General features: G+C 38.0%; 1 protein-coding gene across 4 annotated transcripts in view; it reads right to left on the bottom strand.

Annotated features, from left to right (window-relative positions):
* LOC113109163 (E3 ubiquitin-protein ligase ubr3) overlaps positions 1-19,275 on the bottom strand; it is a 46,465-nt gene that overhangs the window by 15,361 nt on the left and 11,829 nt on the right. For 2 of the 4 annotated variants that reach the window (XM_026272760.1, XM_026272762.1), the window contains exons 11-26: positions 17,989-18,075; positions 17,841-17,906; positions 17,661-17,750; positions 17,025-17,153; positions 15,892-15,944; positions 15,683-15,816; positions 15,361-15,446; positions 14,627-14,768; positions 13,722-13,818; positions 10,794-10,935; positions 10,532-10,636; positions 9,111-9,305; positions 9,005-9,037; positions 7,067-7,512; positions 4,753-4,841; positions 1,207-1,356 (exon numbers count right to left, since the gene is read on the bottom strand). In XM_026272760.1, coding sequence (XP_026128545.1) covers positions 1,207-1,356; positions 4,753-4,841; positions 7,067-7,512; positions 9,005-9,037; positions 9,111-9,305; positions 10,532-10,636; positions 10,794-10,935; positions 13,722-13,818; positions 14,627-14,768; positions 15,361-15,446; positions 15,683-15,816; positions 15,892-15,944; positions 17,025-17,153; positions 17,661-17,750; positions 17,841-17,906; positions 17,989-18,075 — 2,044 coding nt within the window. The remainder of the gene's footprint in view (positions 1-1,206; positions 1,357-4,752; positions 4,842-7,066; positions 7,513-9,004; positions 9,038-9,110; positions 9,306-10,531; positions 10,637-10,793; positions 10,936-13,721; positions 13,819-14,626; positions 14,769-15,360; positions 15,447-15,682; positions 15,817-15,891; positions 15,945-17,024; positions 17,154-17,660; positions 17,751-17,840; positions 17,907-17,988; positions 18,076-19,275) is intronic. The other 2 variants (XM_026272761.1, XM_026272763.1) reach the window with 1 other exon arrangement.

Genomic DNA, 19,275 nt, shown 5'->3' with positions numbered 1-19,275 from the left:
AGCACTATACAAATAAATGCAAATGTACATTTAAGACCATAAGTTCATCATATTGAATGGATTACAATTATAAAAAACACATTCTTGGTCTGGGATGCGAAAATCATGACAATTAAAAATTTTTGGAGAACCTTGTTCAAAGTGTTTATTTAAAATGTCAAACTGGACTTTCTGGACTTCTCTCTAGTGACCTATGCATCATGACTTTACATATGCTGTCTGCTTGGAAGAAATTTAGAAAGCAATAGCTAGTATGGCAACAAAGGCAAAGGCAATTCCTTAGATTATTTTATTTCATCTAAAATACACTATGAAGGCTGTCACACATCGGACAAGAAGCACAGCTCCGCGTCACACCACGTCTTTAAAATTTGAACACATTGGGCGAACTCCAAACGGAAGTGAGCATCAACCTCAACTTTGCTTTAAAATGCATTGCTCAATCTCCTGTCTGAAGATCACATGATCACAAACGGAAATCACTTCCGTGCTACGTGTACTGCATTTAAGCTAACTGAGACTTGTTATAGCAGTAATATATCATTGCTCTTTTGTTGTTTTTGATAGCTTCCATTGTCCTCATTTGTAATACGCTTTGGATAAAAGCGTCTGCTAAATTAATAAATATAAAATTTAATGTAAATGTGAAGTGACCATCACACTCCCTTCGCTAACGGACTTCTGGAAGTGTCCTTACTGAAGGGATTCAGTTGTTCACTTTCGTTTGGAAAGTCCCTACAAAAGGCGTTCCCTTCCCAAAGTGCCCTTCAAGGGTGTTTGGAATTTTTCCATTGTTTTCTATAAGAGTACACATACTGGCTGAGCCTGGCAATGACACAAAACAATGCAATGACACAGTGCTGCGCTTCTTGTCCGGTGTGCGACTGGCTTTATAGACCACTGCTGAGATAGACACAGATACATCGTTAATAGGGCTGCACGATATTGGGAAAAAATGACATTGCGATATTTTATTTTTCAGGGATATATATTGCGATATATCGTATCGTCTCTAGCTCTCTGCGAATCTCATTGGTCAAGGGCCAGGAGCAGCTGGCCCGTACAGTTAATGAATAACGGATCAACTATGACAGCCTACATCGCACATCCTGCAATGTAACTATCATGGATTCGTAGATCGCGATATTGATGCTTAGACGACACATCGTGCAGCCCTAATTGTTAATACTAAAAGATGCGTGATACCTGATGAGGCCTGCAGCAGTACCACCAGTCCTGTGGGTCTGTCTTCAGTAGACGGGCCGCTCTGACCACAGATCACACAGTCATAGAGAACCTCTGAGTCCAGAGCTTCTGCCGAGCCCATGTCCATCACTGCATCCGTTTCAGGGGACTCTGTTAAACACAAAACCAAACAACACCGTCAGATAACAAACAAATAGGATTATATAGAGCACATCTGAGACTGGTAGATCCCATGATTTCCCTTAAAAAAAAAATCCCACTGCACCATGGTCTCATCACAGTACTTTTTCTAAGGGTTTTACACAAAACCAAAACGGAGAGAAGCCAAGCATGAGAGTGAGAGAAGACGGGTGTAAAATCCAATAAATGCACATGAATTCTGAGTGCGGTACATTGGCAAAACTTAATTAGTTATATAATGTGGATTTGAATTATTTTTTGCCCTCTCCTGGTTAAATTAACAAACATTTAAATGGAGGTTAATGCGGTCATGCATTAAACGCAGTAACAACGAAGCTAATGTAGTGTGTAAACCCTGTTTTTGTACGGCATGTGCGAAATGAGCAGATCATTCTGCTATCTGTGAAGGTCAGGATCTAAACACAGTATCCTAAAACATGTACCTAAAACTTAGTGATTTCATCATGACAACTGTGTATTTAGATAAAGATAATGACAAATAAAATAAAAAAACTCAAGAGAAGTACAGATATTTCCAACAAAATAGCAAAGTATTATTACTTTGTTACATTTCACCAGTGAAAAGAAAGAAATTAGGGACGTATTGCATAATAGTTACTCATATTTCCATAGCTGTAAAAGTAGCATTCCTGGTCAAACACTGCCGATATGCGCCATTCCTGACTGACATATTCTTGGGGATTAATTACCTTTTCTAAATTACTCCTAAATGTTAAAGAACATGTTCAATATCAGAGCAAATAGAGGCTTTGTAAATGTCACCATGTGTTTGATTGATTTATAGCTTTAGGTGCTCAGACAGAGACAGAAGTGTATGTGGAAATTAAACGTTTGTGCTGGGGAGTTAATGTGACCGTGTTTGCCCGAGGCGGCCTGCCTGGATCTGCTCCCCTCCAACTCAACACTGTGACAACTAGTCCTCATGGGCGGACAATTCATGACATTTATACACAGTAAAACAGGTCAAAATCTCAAATATCATGAAGGTGAAACTACTTCTTGTTGATTTCAACCATAATTTCATTCAAATCCATCTACTGGTTTTTTTTTTATCCAGAAGTACTTGTTCATCAAAAACACACAAGCCATTGCCCAGATGTACAGTTCAAACTCGAGCCTTAGTCAACACCTCAGTCAAGCTCTTATCATACAGTGAACAAGCTAAATGAAGCAGACCACTAGATTACCAATAAATAAAGACAAAGCAATTAAGCAGAAAAAACAGCTTAACACAGGAGACTTTATCATAGCGATAAAAAGCAATGTGTGAACTCTGAGAGATTTAGGACATTGAATTACTATCCTACACCTTACTAAACGAACCTAAAATTATAAAAAGAGATTCATTTCAAATCAATGTGTTCCTGGGGGTAGCAAAAGGGCAGCTGAAGCCTATAATAAATGTCAAAATTGTTAATGGGTAATTGTTATTTTCAGCAAGAAACAAATTGAACATTACATATTTGAATGCTTTTGTGTTCCCCTGAAAGTAGGTAAACTCGTGAAAACACTGATGGAGAATTTCTTTTCTCACCTAATATTACTTTCCAAAAGAAAGCAAGCAAATGAAAGTCGACTAAGTCAAGCTTCATGTAGACAACAAAAGGTAGTGACTATGCGAGACTATATTTTGGCTCTCAAGTTCTCTTAAATTAGAACTGGTTTTCATTTATGAACCTCATTCCCCTTTTACTGTATTCATTGTTGACAGTCCTTTCACTGTTAAGAGAAGTCATCCAGTTCTGCTCTGAGATTCATAACCATATGCACAGATGCTCGAAATGCTGGCCCAATTTATCTCATTAGAATTCCAGTGGAAATATTCCTGTCCAAAGTGACCTTTGATTCAAATCTGGTAAACAAATGGAGCCTGTACATCAGAGCTCAGGAGAATGTGTTATTCGGACAATCGCTGGCATGTGAGATTACATCTATAATACAGACACTGCTCAATGTCAGCTTCTGAAGCTAATATTTCAGTCAAATCTCAACATAAGTTTAGCATTGGTTGTTGACTTCAGGCGAATAAGCCAATCCTGTTTCTCTAAACAGATCAGATATCATACCTTTTCAAAAGAATGTATGACAGAAATTTCAGCCACCGAAACAATTGGCAGGAGGTAAATTTTTGGTTTTGGAGGGCCAAAATCATTGACTGAAACGGTAACATTTAATTAGTCTTTCTCCAATGATACAATGACTGTGTCAATGTCTATTTTGTGCACACAACGTGGATAAACTACAACATCTTAACATGTCAGCTGTGTGGATGCTATTGCTGGGCTGACAATATTGATTTCTTGTTTCTTAATGAATGCCAAATTTCTGCCTTGCCGATATATCGGTCGACCACTATACATTTCTTTAACATATTACAATTGGTACTAAAGTTTTGAAGATCTCAAATAACCTTAGTAGCTACAATCTCAAAAGAGATTCTTGTAAATCATCCCATATACAGTACATGGGTGGGGGGGGGGGGGGGGGTCATGTGTAGGATATGATATTGACTGTACCGAGATATTTTAGTAAGGCTTATATTAAACCTTCATCACTCATGTCTTAAACATGGTGTCACTGAATTTTCTTCTGATCTCGGGGACCAGCACGCAGTAGTACGGCCCACGAGAATCACTCACACACACACACACACACAGAAGGGAGTGTGAAGGGCAGAACGGAGGCAATTAGAGTCACCTTCCTTCAAGAGAGTAAGATTACAGCCCCAAGGACTTCTGCAGGTTTACCTCGTCCTCTAAACTACGTGCAAAACGGTGTAGTAATGGACTTAAGAGTTAAGAACACTACACTAAAGAGCATATCATTAAAACGAGAAGTGTACACACATTTGTCTAAATCGAGATTTGCTATTCACTTAATGCCCATACATGAAGCTACAATAATATTCATTAATACATTAAAATGCAGTGCTTTCACTATAAACTATTTTAATTAACCTTTTAATTAGCCTATTAAATTTTACAATTTTGATACATTTAAACAGAGTAACCGGAACTTAACGGAAATTCTAAATTCCACACATTAAAAAAAAATGTTGTATGCAGTTAGTTATGTTGCTTGGCTATTTTTCAATGCAAGAACAAATCTCATTTAAATGCCCCCCCCACCCCACGCACGAGTCGGTCTTGCACATCCCAGATACATACAGAACAGTCACAGACAGACTCAAAGATAAGGTGAAAACATCACACGCCGAAGTCTTCAGTTCAGACAAACGTCAGAATGAAAATCTAAATAAACATCAAACTGATCATCTGCTAATTAACCGCTGGAGAGACTCGTCAGACGTGTTTAATAAAGGTCAGCAAACAACTTCAAGCTCACCAACATCCATGGCAGTCTCCATGAAGCTCTTCTGCCTGGAGGCAAACTCCGCCAGCAGCTTCTGCTGTCTCTCTCTGGCCCTTTGACGCCTGCAGATGTCAAAACAGAAATGATTTGCCTCATTATTAACTGTTAATTATGAAATGTTTATTTTCAAAAGCTATGAATGATGGGTTAGAGTCAAATGGTTTTGAAATGTTGACATGTGTTGATAACCTGACTACAGTCGGTGACTGTTTGAAGGATGGATGGATTTTGAAAATGGTCGATCATTAAATCCAATGGAAATGCTCATTAGTTAGGGATGGACCAGTTGAAATTCTGGTTGGTATATGGTAATTTCCTTTTCTTGTTATTTCACGATTGCATAAGTGATACTGATTTTATAAAAGAGTTCATAAACAAACCCAATCCGTTAATCTCACAACTTGCTGTGTAAATGGAGAAATGCCACCTCTGAAGAGTCTTTGTAGATATACCTAAACACAACTTCAGATGCAGCTTCTGAAGACAACGTTATGGGCATATTATAGCCTTAAAATATAGGTTGAATCAAAACATTTCTTTCTAAAGCTATTTTTTGTTATGGCTTTTGAAAACTCTATTTAGCATATCAGCCCACATTGATGTGTGATTAATCATCAGTTAATTGGATTAAAGTCAGCACAAACATGTAATTAATTAGATTGAAATCTTTTATCATCTGACAGACCTACAAATAAACAAATACACATTATAAAGCTGGCAGTCAAAAACATACTTCCATAAGTGGTTCAATTAAGAACAACTCGTACAAAATAGGGATGTCCCAATTAGTTTTTTTTTTTGCACCCCCATCCAGTCCAAGTCATTGATACTGGTATTGTTACATTAAACAATAAAACCAGTCATAAGTGTCATTTTTTTAAAATGTAGATTTATACGTCATTTGAAAGCTGAATAAATCATCTCTCCATTGATGTATGGTTTGTGAGGAGGACAATATTTGGCTGAGATACAACTATTTGAAAATCTACAATCTGAGGATGCAAACAAATCTAAATACTGAGAGAATCACCTTTAAATAATGGTTTTTGGCATAAAAAAAAAGTCTCTAATTTTCACCCATACAATGTTTTATTGGCTATTGCTACAAATATTCCCAGCAATGTGTCTCCAGTCACATTTGCGTAACAAGTTGTACCGTGACGAAGCTGCATTTTGGCAGAAAGCCACTAAACTTCTTGTATTTTCTTCTAGCCTCGCATATTCTTATATTCCAAAAAAATAAATAAAACAAATAATTCCCTTTATTTGTGAGAAAGGATTGGGCTTATACATGGACCATAGAGAAATCGAAATGAAGAAAACGTCAGATGAAGAATTCAAAGTAGGATTGTATGACTCCGGACGAAGACAATCACATTAAATACATTTTTCACCCCCTACAGAAAACCATGTTCATTGAAGAAAAGCCTGTATAATTCTCTACCTCAGAAAATGTGCACCAAAGCTCATATAGTTTGTCCCTCCAACATTACTCTTAACATGTGAGAATACCACTTACCCTAATGATCAGTTCAATACAACACATTCTGTCCACTGCCAGCATACAACAAACACCTGCAACCTTGATTAGATGAGAGCCTTGTGTCATTGTCAGTCTCTCTCCTTTGTTATTTGGATGGGAGGAACAGACACATTATAGAGGGGCATAAACTAATACAGACAGGAAGTACACGCTTCAAGAGTTTCCAGCTGACAATGTCAGGGACAAACAAATGAGCAAAGTCCTCCAATAATGCTTTATGGGAACCTAGTCCAGACACATGCACACTACTGTATAGTGGGTTGGGTTTGCAGGTAACGTTTTAATTAATTCTGACGCTTTGAGTATGGGTGAAAAAATATATACATATGTGATTCTGGAGCAAAAGACCAGTCTTGAGTCGCTGGGGTATATTTGTAGCAATAGCCCAAAGTACATTAATCAAAAATCATTAGCATATTATGTAAAGTTCATGTACAGTGAAGATATTTTCCTGCTGTAAATATATCAAAACTCTATTGCTGATTAGTAATTGCATTTCTAAGGACTTCTTTTGGACCACTTTAAAGGTGATTTTCCTCAATGATAAGATTTTTGTTTTGCATCCTCAGATTTCAGATTTTCAAATAGTTGTATCTCGGCCAAATAATGTCCTCCTAACAAACATACATCAATGGATAGATTATTTACTCAACTTTCAGATGATGTCGAAATCTCAATTTCGAAAAGTTGTCCCTTATGACTGGTTTTGTGATTTTTTGGAAGCACACACACACACACACACACCTCTCTTCCTTGTCCATGCTCTTCTTATCTCCAGGACTGTTCTTCTTGGGCGGTATGGGTGGACACACCTTCCCACAGATCTCCTGAAGGCACCTCTTGCTGTGCCGGCTCCGGGCGGCAGCTTTGGCCAGGATCCTTTCGATGGCTGTTAACCCATCTCCGTGCGGATGATGGGCCGGATCCGCCTCGGCCAGCCAGCTCAGAGACAGAGAGTTCTGCTTGCCAGACAGTTTCTGGTGCAGCTTGACCAGGAGAGACAGCATGCTCTCACCGATCTCCAGGATCTCGGTCACCAGCTGCGGAGGCGAGCCGGGCGGCAGCGAGCGAGAGGACGAGGACTTGGGCCGCACCGCCTGACTGGCCTCGTGGTTACTGCGGTTTATGATCTCCTGGAACTTCCTTCTGCGCTCCGCCACTAGACTGAACACCTGAGCTTCACGCAGGTTCTGAGGAGAAACCACAGACACCACGGTCACAGACAGCTCACCCGCTGAGGAGAAATGTGCTTGGTCAGTCGCTCACAGCAAGGAATACACATGCTATTATTAGTCCGGCTGTTAAATCATTTTAATGCATGGTCTTAGCAAGGGCCTGATATTTAATAAAGAGTTTATTAATTATTATTAGTAGTAAAATGTCCTAATATTAAAAATCTGAATGTGCAGTAGAAGTAATAAGGTGAAGGTTATTGCTCATAAAAACCTTTCTATTTTAAATGTAATTTCTGACCCGCGATTGGCAGAACATATTCTGAAATCAACTCCTTTGCACATATTGAGTGCTTCCTCTTATGGGAGGTGTCAGTGTGTTTAATTAGCATGCTGGTCTCACTGAAGCGGATGAATATTTAACGATGAGCAGTGAACCGCTGACCGCTGGGCTCAAGACTCATTAGATCACTATACATCACACATGCAGTTAAAGAAAAGTACCTCTCATAACTCATCTCTAGCAAGAACATTTCTGAACACGTCAAACAAACCAAGCAGGAGAAAACTGGAACAGTTTACAATGCACAGAACCCAAAAAACACACAATCTCAGAAAAACTAAAGTACCAGAAGGTACATTATGACCAGTGCTCCATTTCCTGTGCATTTATTTGCAATTGGGTCAATGACATCCTGTTAAATTGAGTGATTCTGAATCTGTGTGCAGTTTCTTTAGATAAACGAAGACTTGAATAAACCTCTTTAAATGACAAACACATTATTAATGTTACATAAAATCTACACAAGACGAGTGAAAATGAAAAATCTGATTGGCCACAAAAGGAATAAAATATATATTTTAAGTATATTAAAATATAAATGTTATTTTCTTTTATTGTAATTCGTTTTTTTTTTTTCTGTATTTTTGATCAAATAAATGCAGCCTGGATGAGCATAAAATAATTATTTAGTAAGGAAAAAAAATAATAAAGATATTACTGATCCAAGTCTTTTGAACTGAGTGTTCCTAGTTACTCGTCAAAACTTAATTATTTTATTAAAAAGTAGTGAAGTGGTCATATTCATATTTTAATATTTTAAGCAACAACTGTAATATCCATTATAAAAATGTCATTATTTGTAATTGAAGTTAACTTAAATGTTTAAAATCATCCATCAGATACTCACGGTCATGTATTAAAATTGTTACTTGTTTACAACATCTGACATTTAATTAAAAGTTTTTTTTTTTTTTTTTTTGTGCAAACATTACATTTGTAAAATATTGGCATATAATTTAAGCAATTTATTTTCTTCCCGTTTTCAGAATCTCAGACAAGCTTATTTGTCACAGACCCACTAACTTGTGTCAGAATAATTATTGGAAATATTAATGACAAGAAACGAGCTGGTCTATGAATAACAAAACGAGTGCAGTCTTCCTCATTCAAACCATTCCAAACTGAACTCTAGAGATCATTTCACACCACATTCCCAAATCCTTCTACCTCTCTCCAATTTCCCGTCAGCCTTCGGGAACTCTGTGAAACGAGAGTGATGTGATGAGCTCTGTGACAGTCAGACGACGCTCACACCTGAGAGAGTGCGGCTCACCTGTCCGAAGCTGCTGCTCTCAGAGCTGGTGCTGGCTGGAGTTTCTCGTTCTCTCTCCCTCTCTCGCTTCCTCTCCACCTCAGGTGCCGTCTCTGGCACTCGGACTCGCACGAAGTTGATGACGTGATGGAGGTTAGACAGCAGACTGGTGCCCGGGAACCAGCTGTCATGGCAGTGCTCCTCAATACAGGGCTCCTACGACAGAGCAGGAAAAAACATCTCAGCGAGACGGACAAAACACCAGTCTGGCATCCTTAACTTAAGCTTCTGCTTTTAGCTGCCACTAATAATCAAGTCTGAAGGTGTTCTGTTCTGGACTAACACTGATTTAACTAGTTAAGTGCTGATAGAGTTAGTACAGTGTGCTGGCTCAGTTGAGTGTGTTAGGACACTACTTTGTTTCCAGGGAAATCGAAACCCAATGCAATTTTTCTGATTAAAAAAATTATTCCAGGTATGCTGTATTTGTTTTAGCCAACTGTTTGTAAAAGAGGTCGACCGATTAATCAGCACCGATAATCGTCAGCTGGAATTGGCAAAAATCCATGTCAATGTGCATTATTTGGATTTAATAGTCATTAGGTTTTCTAAAAAAAAAAAGCAAATAAAGTCTAAGAAAATACAAACAATATCCATACGAAACTAGTTTAATGCTAAGGCCTTTGTGTAGATGTTTCAATGCTCCATTTATAACATTAAAGAATTAATATTATAAATAAAGGTAATTTATTAAGGTGATATTTATCATTACTTTCTTTTTATTTGCAAAGTATGGTTCAATACGGTTTTTAAATAGTATAGCACTATTGCAGTTTTCATCTTAAAAACTATTGGTTGATTAATCGGTAACGGCCAGTGTGGTCCAACTATTATTATTCCTAAAATCCATTATCAGTCGTCCTCTAGTTTGAAATTATAGATCAACTTTGCTATAAAATAATAACATAATGAGCTGCAGTCTGTACGTCAAAAATTGTCAATTATTTGATTGCCAATCATGTGCATGGTAAGATGCAAGCAGCTAAATATTTAATCATTAAAATGTTTATTAAATTGTCTAGAGATGTTAAAACACCGGCAAGAACATCCAGTAATGCTTTACTCAAATGTTGCGTTTTAAATTTAAAATTTGATTTTTGTGTGATTGTGTAATTTATAGATTAATGCCGGTAGCCAAAAGTTATTTGTAATTATTGCCACCATATGTATATCACATAAATTATTTGAAAGTGAGGCCTGTAAGCACCACAGCAAGCCGCGTGTTATTTTAAGGATGTGTTCATTGCATGTTCAGGAACCTGAGGTCGCTGTGCCCTTTGATTTCCAGCACTGTCCAATTTACAGATGAAGTACTGGCAATAATGAAGTACGTGCTAAACGACTGAGACTAGACCAGTCTCTTTTAGGAAAACAAAGCTTACCTCTTCCACTTTGTCATCCTGGACCTGATTATCAAGTCCAAGTTCTATCAGGTAGAGCACCATACACAACACATGTTCAGACATGTTCTGATGATCCATCCAGATCTAAACAAAAGAAGCACGTTAACAGGGGTGAAGAGACAATGGGAAAACCATGTATTTGCTGCTTCTAGATGGCCAGACATCTGCATTTAAAATGAATCCCCCCCCCCACCCCCCCCCACACACACACACACAGGTTTTATTCCAGGATAAGTTGTACCTTGTAAAGCAGTGTAAAGATGACTATATGTAGGGTTTTGCAGTGCAGAAGGCGCACCAGTCCTTTATAGCAGGGGTGCAGAGGGGTCCTCTCCTTATAGGGCGGCCAGGGGTTCCCCGTTTGAACGCCTGACTGTTTCAAACTACAAACACCAAAAGTACTTATTAGACAACAATCATTAAACAATGCAAATGGCTTAAGCATAGTTTCCATACTAATACGTAAAAAAAAAAAAAAAAATCGAAATAGAAAACATAATTTGGGGTATTTTTAAGCGTAATCCTGAAACGCAACATTAAGATATCACACCAAAATAACCATTCTAGCATCATTTCCTTATTTTTTTTTTTTTAAGAAAGTATAAACCTTGTCCATAACTTGTCTTCTGAAGTCATACAACAGCTTGTGTGAGGAAAAGACCCAGATTTAAGGTCTTACTCGCTGAACTTTTCAGTGGATGTCAATTTTTTTGGGACATCAACACTAACATCAATATTTTACACTGATGCTAACCTTTATTAAAAACTACTGCGGAGATAAAAATCAAGCGAATTTGCTTCTGTCAACTTACAACTAAAAGTCTGCATTCACTTTCCATTATATGGAAAAGGTTGACCAGCACATTCCCAATATGTTTGGGCTTTTGATCCATCTTGTGTTTAAGGATGAAGTATGGCACACTTTGTAAGTGAATGATTCCAGTAATTCATGTATTGTTAAAGTACAGACGTGTATAAACCACGTTACAATGCACAGCTGATGTTATGGAGGACATGAATGCAGCTGACAATTCAAACACACAAAAACTGCAAACAAAACGTGTGCTTGAGAAATACTCTCGCTTTATCAGACCTGAACACAGCTGCCCTGTTTTAAAGACACCACTGACTCCATTAGCATCGAAAGGAACGAGGGATACTAAATATTTAGACCCCATGACAGGTAATCCATCATCCAGCGGCCGGACACAAGCACAACCGAAACATATTCACAAACTGACAAACCACTTACAGTACATGACATCTTTCTTTCTAACACTTGCGCATTTCTTGTTGATTTTGCAGACATTGCAAAACTATCATTTAACCAGGCCGCATAATTCACAGAGAGCTGAATACGCTTTTAAAGCACAGATGACAAAGAAAAATAACTTCTATTTCAGCAGTCATTACTAATGCCATGCATGCTATAGATGAATGTTAATGCCAGGGCTTTACATTACCACATGAATCTCATATAGCCTACAGTAACAGAGCTCCACATTAATGCTTGTGTGGATAAACTGATTTTTTGAAGGGACAAGTGGAAGAGTTCGACTTGCCCAACCGGACAACATTTCAGCAAGAATGATTCTGATTTGATTTTATTTGGTTTAAACTGTAACTGATAACAGATAATCAACAGTGAAAAGGTTGCACCAGTTGAAGGGTTTTGTGGAGAAATCAAAACAAATGAACAACTACACACAGAAGAAAAAAAATACTGCAGTAAAAATGTAACCTAGTTTTCATATTTGTATTAAATAGCCTAGTTAAGCAACACAATGTGACCAAGAGACTGAAGTTCTCCCTGAAAACCACAATGGCGAATTTGAAATTGATTTTATGCAAGAGTTCAAACGAGTAGTTCAAATTGAACGAAAATTGTTCAAAACAAAGATCACAGTAAAACTGTCGCGCAACTCTGAGCATTTTGTTACTGAAAGATTCAACGGTTTTGAATTAATAATTTGAGTCACTGATTCAGTGGTCCGCTCATAAAGCCATTTGTTTCATTCTTGAATGAATCAGTCTGAATCGTTTGAATGAATGACTCAATGACTCACTCATTAAGAATTGCTGCCACCTACTGGTGGTTCACTCTCATATAAGACACGCTTATCTTTTTTCCAACATTCTATATTTGTGCATTTAAAATAAATAAATGAATAAATATAAACACACACACACAGCAGGTAAAATAAGTATTGAACATATCACCATTTTTCTCTGTTAATATATTTCTAAAGGTGCTGTTGACATAAATTTTTCACCAGATCTCGGTAACAATCCAAGTAATCCATACATACAACGAAAACAAAACAAATAAGTTTAGAAATTAAGTTCTGTGCAATAAAGTGGAATTACATGGGGGAAGTATTATGAGTTTCAGTTTTACGTTGATTTAAATAAAAAAATAAAAATAAAAACTTGTATGGCTAAATATGTAAAATATATCAAATAAAATAACTAAATATGAAATAAAAGTGAAATAAGTAAAATAAATAAGAAGAGGACTATTCAATAGAATCAAATAAACTCATGTTCTGGAGTCATCTTTTACTGCCATGCATATGGAACATCCTGATGTGGCTGAGATGAACAGGAAGTGATGTAGTGTGTAAAAAGGCTGTGGTTGGAGAGGGAATCTGTATTTGAGGTGTGATGCATTGATTCTCCGTGACATGACTCTAATTGGGAAAACCCATTTCAGGAGCAAGTCCCTCCACGAACACCTCAGAACAAGAGAAGTAGTGACCCTGAAGATAATTCCCTCCATCCCAGAGCGACCCTCAAACTCAAGGTCAACAGCACACAAAACTCAGCAATTTACAGCTCCACATGAGAGTCTTCTCCTCGGTTTGGGTCCAGGATGATCAATGAGCACATCTCAGAGACTGAATGCTCCACAGCAGTGGTTTACCAGCATTACTAGATTACACTATTCCTAGTCTCATTTCCTCCTTAGCGACTGCCAACTATAGTCCATTTATGTCTTGTCTAGTCACAGGAAAATCTCTGCCCCAATAGAATACACGTTTGTATAAACTGTGCCGGATTTGCGTGCATTTATAAGCTATACATTAAGAAATCAGTGACACAGACATACAGTGCATAGTGTTTAAATAATAAAGTGAATGTTAAAATGAGGAGGTCTTCAGAGACTCACAATGCTCCGTATCGATCCATGGCCGACTGCACGTCTCTGCGGTACACTGTGCGTAGAATCACCATTATAGGGTCAAACTCTTTCTCCCAGACCTCCGCTGGAACACACACACACACACACACACGGAATAAACACAGTGTTAGTTAGTTTTGAAACAGCCTCAGTCTGCCACCATGTGGAGAGAGCAGAGCAATAAGCTCAGACCACAATACAGTCATAGTTCTAGATAAAAACATGTTTGGGAAAATGACTTCAGGTTTAAACACTGTATAACTCTTGATTGCATTGATTGAATGAATGGATCAGACATGAAATATCCTGATATGTAGTTGGTGTGTTACCTAAACTCGTGTCATTAGTTACAGTGACTGGACAGATGAAAAACATGTCCATAAACACTATTTATTTGTCTAATCAGCATAAAAGAACAATTTCTGATTGATCATGTGACATTGAAGACTGGATTAATGCAGCTTTAAAAAAAAAAAAAAAAAAAAAAAAAAAAAGAGATGCAGGAATGAATTACATTTTTAAAATAGACTTTTTAAAAATATATAATATTATAACAAAACGTTAATTTAAATTTTAATAATATTTTAAAATATTAAAATATTTTATAATGACTTTTGTTCAAATGCAACCTTGGTGAGCTTAATAGACTTTTAGAATTTTTTGTATTTTTTAAATCTCAATAAATATCAATTAGAGCTGAATTTTAAAAGTACAGAAATCTGTTTGGTCACGTTCTGTAACAGGCAACAGAAACAAAGAGCCAACTTATTGCTAGAGAGCAGATGCTTCTGTCCTAATGCAGAGAAATGTGTCCAACAGCGCAATCATAGAGTCACAGCGCCATCTGCAGGTAATGAGAGCTACACAACATCTCAAGGCATAAGGTGCGTCACCTTTAGGGGTGTACATGCCCTGCTGCATGGATCCTCCAGGCTCAAACACCGGGGCTTTAAAATCAGCTACAGCAGCCAGCATCTCCTCAAAACTACAGCTGCCCGGCACCACACCGCTCTTAGGGTTGGGGTTCTCCGGGATCTACAGCCGCAGTCAAGGACAAGCATCAAACCCCAGCTAATGTCTTAGAAATATTAGAAGAGGTTCAACTCCATTCAATTCACTTTTCACTTTACCAATACAAAAAACGGCAAGTTTCTGCATTATATTTAGCAGTAGGTTATAAGTGGTGACTATGGCAGAAATGTACAGTAAAAATCATGCAGTTAGTTACAAATTACACTTCATCAAACAGATGGTGAACCCTTTTAACCACAACTATTACACAACGAAACTGGAAGGGTACATTTTTTGAAATCGAGTTTTATAATTAATATGAAAGCTGCACAGATTTTTTTTTTTTATAATTTTGACCCATACAATGAATTTTTGGCTATTGCTACAAACATACCCATGCAACCAGACTAGTTTTGTGCTCCAGGGTCACACATGATTTTGTGCTTAATTTTGATAAAGTGCCTCTTTTTGGAAGGGGGGCGGGGGTCTAGGTGAATGTGAATCTCATGATACAAAACCAAGTACAATCTGATGACAAAATGTACCAGCGCTTGCAAAAACACAATCAAAGCAGAGCTTCCTGTGAGTACATCATGTTTTCATGATGAAAGGATACAAGATCCAGCAGGGAACTGTGGGTACGGTCATTCATACACAGCTGAGACACCATCTCGGCTCTCAAAATCTCATCATCAGACATTCCTGTGATGACACACGGAGAGAGAAAGACAGGAGTTAATATCAAAACACACGAGACAAGCTCATGCCATCACGCTGTATGACGAGAAAGTCCGCTCGCAGGAGTGAGTCCCATTATTTTTAACAGCTCTTATTTAGAACCAGTTATAAGTGAATGTAATGGTATTCAGTCATATTCCTGAAGCTGTAAGAAGCCTAAGATTCAGGAGCAGTGTATTAGAGATGAAGAAGCTGTGCACCTAAATGTACTCGGAGACTGCTGAGGATGACCAGGAAGGTGAGCGCTCCCTCCAGCATGGGTCTCTCCTGCTCCGAGTCCAGCACTGCGTTCTGATGCTGAGACGCCATCGTCAGCAAGTCCACCACCTTGAACCTGACGGAGAAACATCGCTATCAGCAGCCATCACTGAGTGTGAACACACAAACCAAGACAGAGACGGAGACGCACCTCTCAAACACCGAGGAGATGAAGTAATCTGGATCCAGTCTGGAAGCACACACCTGAAGAACACAAACAGACCCAAATAAGTCATGCTACTCTCATTAATGCCAGAGGAATTGTGGGACAAATCTGGATTTGTGTTCATTGTAAAATACATTTAAAGAAAGCAGACAGAACAGTAAATGAATCGAGTGTAATTCTAAAAGGGCCATAAGAATAGAATTAGAATAGAAAGTGTAAGAGTTAGATAAAGATGAAAGAGATGCATTTCAGCTGATTCTTGAAGATAATTATATCACTCTAAAGACTGCATTAAAGGTCCCATACTGTACACTTTGCGGTATAATTACCAAAAACCATCTCATTATATTTTCACAGCTCCTTTCTCAGGAGGTCTGCTAAGAACAGGTTGATTTTAGCCGATCTGATTAATATTCATGAGCCTCTCTTCTGATTGGCCTGTTGTTTTCTGAGTGACGCATGGCCAGGCCATTCACAGGTAACTAAGGTCAGCTGAGGCAGCAAAACAAAGGGGAAACTGCTTAAAAAAAAAAGAGCTTAAAATATCATCTTGATGTGATGTTGGGTGCCAGAATCGATGTAATACAGCCTCAAATTAGAAATTTGATGCACATGTGCTTGCCATGGCTAAACGTGATAAAACGAGCAGACTGGACAGAAATGATCATCAAAAAAACGGTCTACTGAAGAAAATGTGCTGCCGTCTCCGGTGTGCCTCAGAAACAACTTTTACCTCAAGGGAAAATTAGCAAAGAAAGGTTTTAGGGAAAAAAAGAAGGAATATTCCTCACATCATCAAGCCATGGAAATGGAAATCTGAGAAACAATCATGTTGTCTATAAAAATATATATGATGCTTTGTTTTGATGTTTTGATGCTGTAAGTGACAATGACCTTTGTATTTAAAAAAAAAATAATTATAAAACCAAACAAAGCAAAATCAAAAGGCGTCAAAACAGCTTTGACTTATGAGCAAAGTGGTACAAATAATAAATTAGAGCTGCCAATTGATTAGATCAAAATAATTGGATGAGGTGCCAAAAAATCAATATAAAATCAATAATTTTGACACAGAAGTGTGAGGTGAGTGAGCGAGTGCGAGGGTGTCAGCGTGTTACCTGCAGGAGGTAGATGTCCGGGTCAATCATGGAGTTACAGAAGTGAGACTGGACATAAGTCATGGCCTGACCTTTAATCTGCAGCCCGTTTCTCACCCACATGTTACTGTGGATCTCAGACAGGCTAGCCTGCACACACACACACACACACACACACACAGAGAGAGATCAACACATGGCCTGCTTATCACACGCTGTGGCATTAGCTCCATAACACGGTCAATGCCAGAAGTGAAACACGAGACATCAGAGAAGATTTATGACAAACGGCTGCAATCTTACACAACACAATGTCCTCTGCTTCAGCCGCATTAATACACCGACCGGCAAAATGAAGCCTTGCACATGAATTTGATCCAAATCAGAAGCGCACTATTACATCATAAACCAAAATGTTTTAAACCGTTTTATTTTTTAAACTGGAACAGATGAAAAATGACAATTTCCTGTTTTGTTTAGCAACTTTTAAAAACAAACTAAATGGTGTTCAATATTTAATTATTTTTAAATGTAGAAACTGTCATATTTTATTCAACTGCAGTCATATCGGCTCCTTTTATGAGATATTTGTAGTCTGCACAGCAGAAGAATCATTCTTCTCTTATTAATCTCTTATTCACCATCATTGTGTATTACCTGTATCTGAAGAGGGTGGACCATGATCTTCATTAGCATCTCCTGATCAGGAAGCAAACTGTCTAAATCCAGACCTTGACACTTCACTCCCTGCAAAACAACGAAAAACACAAAAGTGCTCAAGAAAAAAAGGCTTCAAACAGACCCCATTGAAAGGTCAATACATCACGGGTTGATCACCTTGCTGAGGAACATGGCGTAGTATCTGTGGAGCGGTAAGTGAAAGGTCAGCTGGTTGAGGGCAGGCTGTGACAGAGACACAGAGGGGGTTACTCGCCGGTTCCACATCGATCAAGACAATCTAACAGCGTAAACATCAAGACCGTACCTCATCTACAAACCCAATGGCATCAAACCACATCTGAAGGGTTTCCAGACAGTACCGCACCACTGTCTTCGTGTACTCTTGGGTTTCCTGATAAAACACAAGAGGTTTAGTTCACACACAAGCCTCTTTAAGAGCTCTACTAACAAGGTGCGGTTCACACAGAATGTCATTATTAATTTCACTGCACTGCTATTGCATTGTTTTATTACTGTAAACCTGCACTAGACGGAACAGTAGTGGTATATTTTTATTTAACGGGGTGTCTATTTACACTAAGTACAAATAGGCCACCTTGTTGGCAGAGGCTATTCCCATCAGCATGTGATTCGGCTAGTCAACATTACAAAAGACAGTCGACAGATCCAGTGGAGCAGAGGGTAAAACGTGTGTCGCAGTCACTTTGACACGACTGACCCGAGTCTTTTTCCTCCCTTTTCAAATCACATCAGAGAAGTTGAAAATGAAGTATCAGGTACGGTCAGGTGTTGTGGAGGGCTTTATTGTCCCAGTAAGGTGGCATCTAGGGAGGCTAATTTCGGTTATTTTTCCTAACTGACAACCGATGCTCGTTAATTGACTGTTAACCGTTAGCTGGTGTGGAAACTGAATTAAATTAGAAAGGATAAGTGTCTGTGAGCAGTTAAAAATACCAACATTTGTTTCCCAGGAATTAATTTTACATGCGCAAAAAGCAGCAAACAACAGAACATGAGGATTCACAAGTTCATCATATCACATCACGCACCTGCAGCGCTTCTGTGAGCGGAGAAAAACATCATAAAGAGATATATATATAGCGGTTGTAGACGGTAATGTTTTCTCTTAGTTCATTTCTCTTGGTTCATGTTAAATTAATTTAGCTAAATAAGTCGCAGGACCAGCCAAACTATGAAAAAAATTGACTTCTAGTCCGTAAAATACGGTAGTAAAATGTGTGCCGTTAAATGTTATCACCGTACCGCCGTGATGTTATCCAAAACATTTTGTTTACATGGATATTAGAAAGCGAGTGAAGTACATAAATAATAATGTGGCATTCAAATACATCGCAAATACGGAAACATTTGATTTCGTGTCGAATGAGAGACCCAACGTTGGTTTCATTTTAGTTTTAGCCTAAATTAATTAGTTTTGGCTTGTCATTTATATTGCTATAGCTTCTTATATTTTTAATTCTTACTCTTTTCTAAATACTGTTAATCGAAAGGATTGTTGTGGAGTGAGGGGAACTAAAATATCCTAACTGTCTGTGTTTATTATAATGTTTTCTAAACATTTTTGCATCTG

The sequence above is a fragment of the Carassius auratus genome, chromosome 9 (genome assembly GCF_003368295.1).
Source record: "Carassius auratus strain Wakin chromosome 9, ASM336829v1, whole genome shotgun sequence".
Classification (NCBI taxonomy): domain Eukaryota; kingdom Metazoa; phylum Chordata; class Actinopteri; order Cypriniformes; family Cyprinidae; genus Carassius; species Carassius auratus.
Note: the sequence above shows the minus strand (reverse complement) of the source record. Positions and strands in the feature narration are given on the sequence as shown.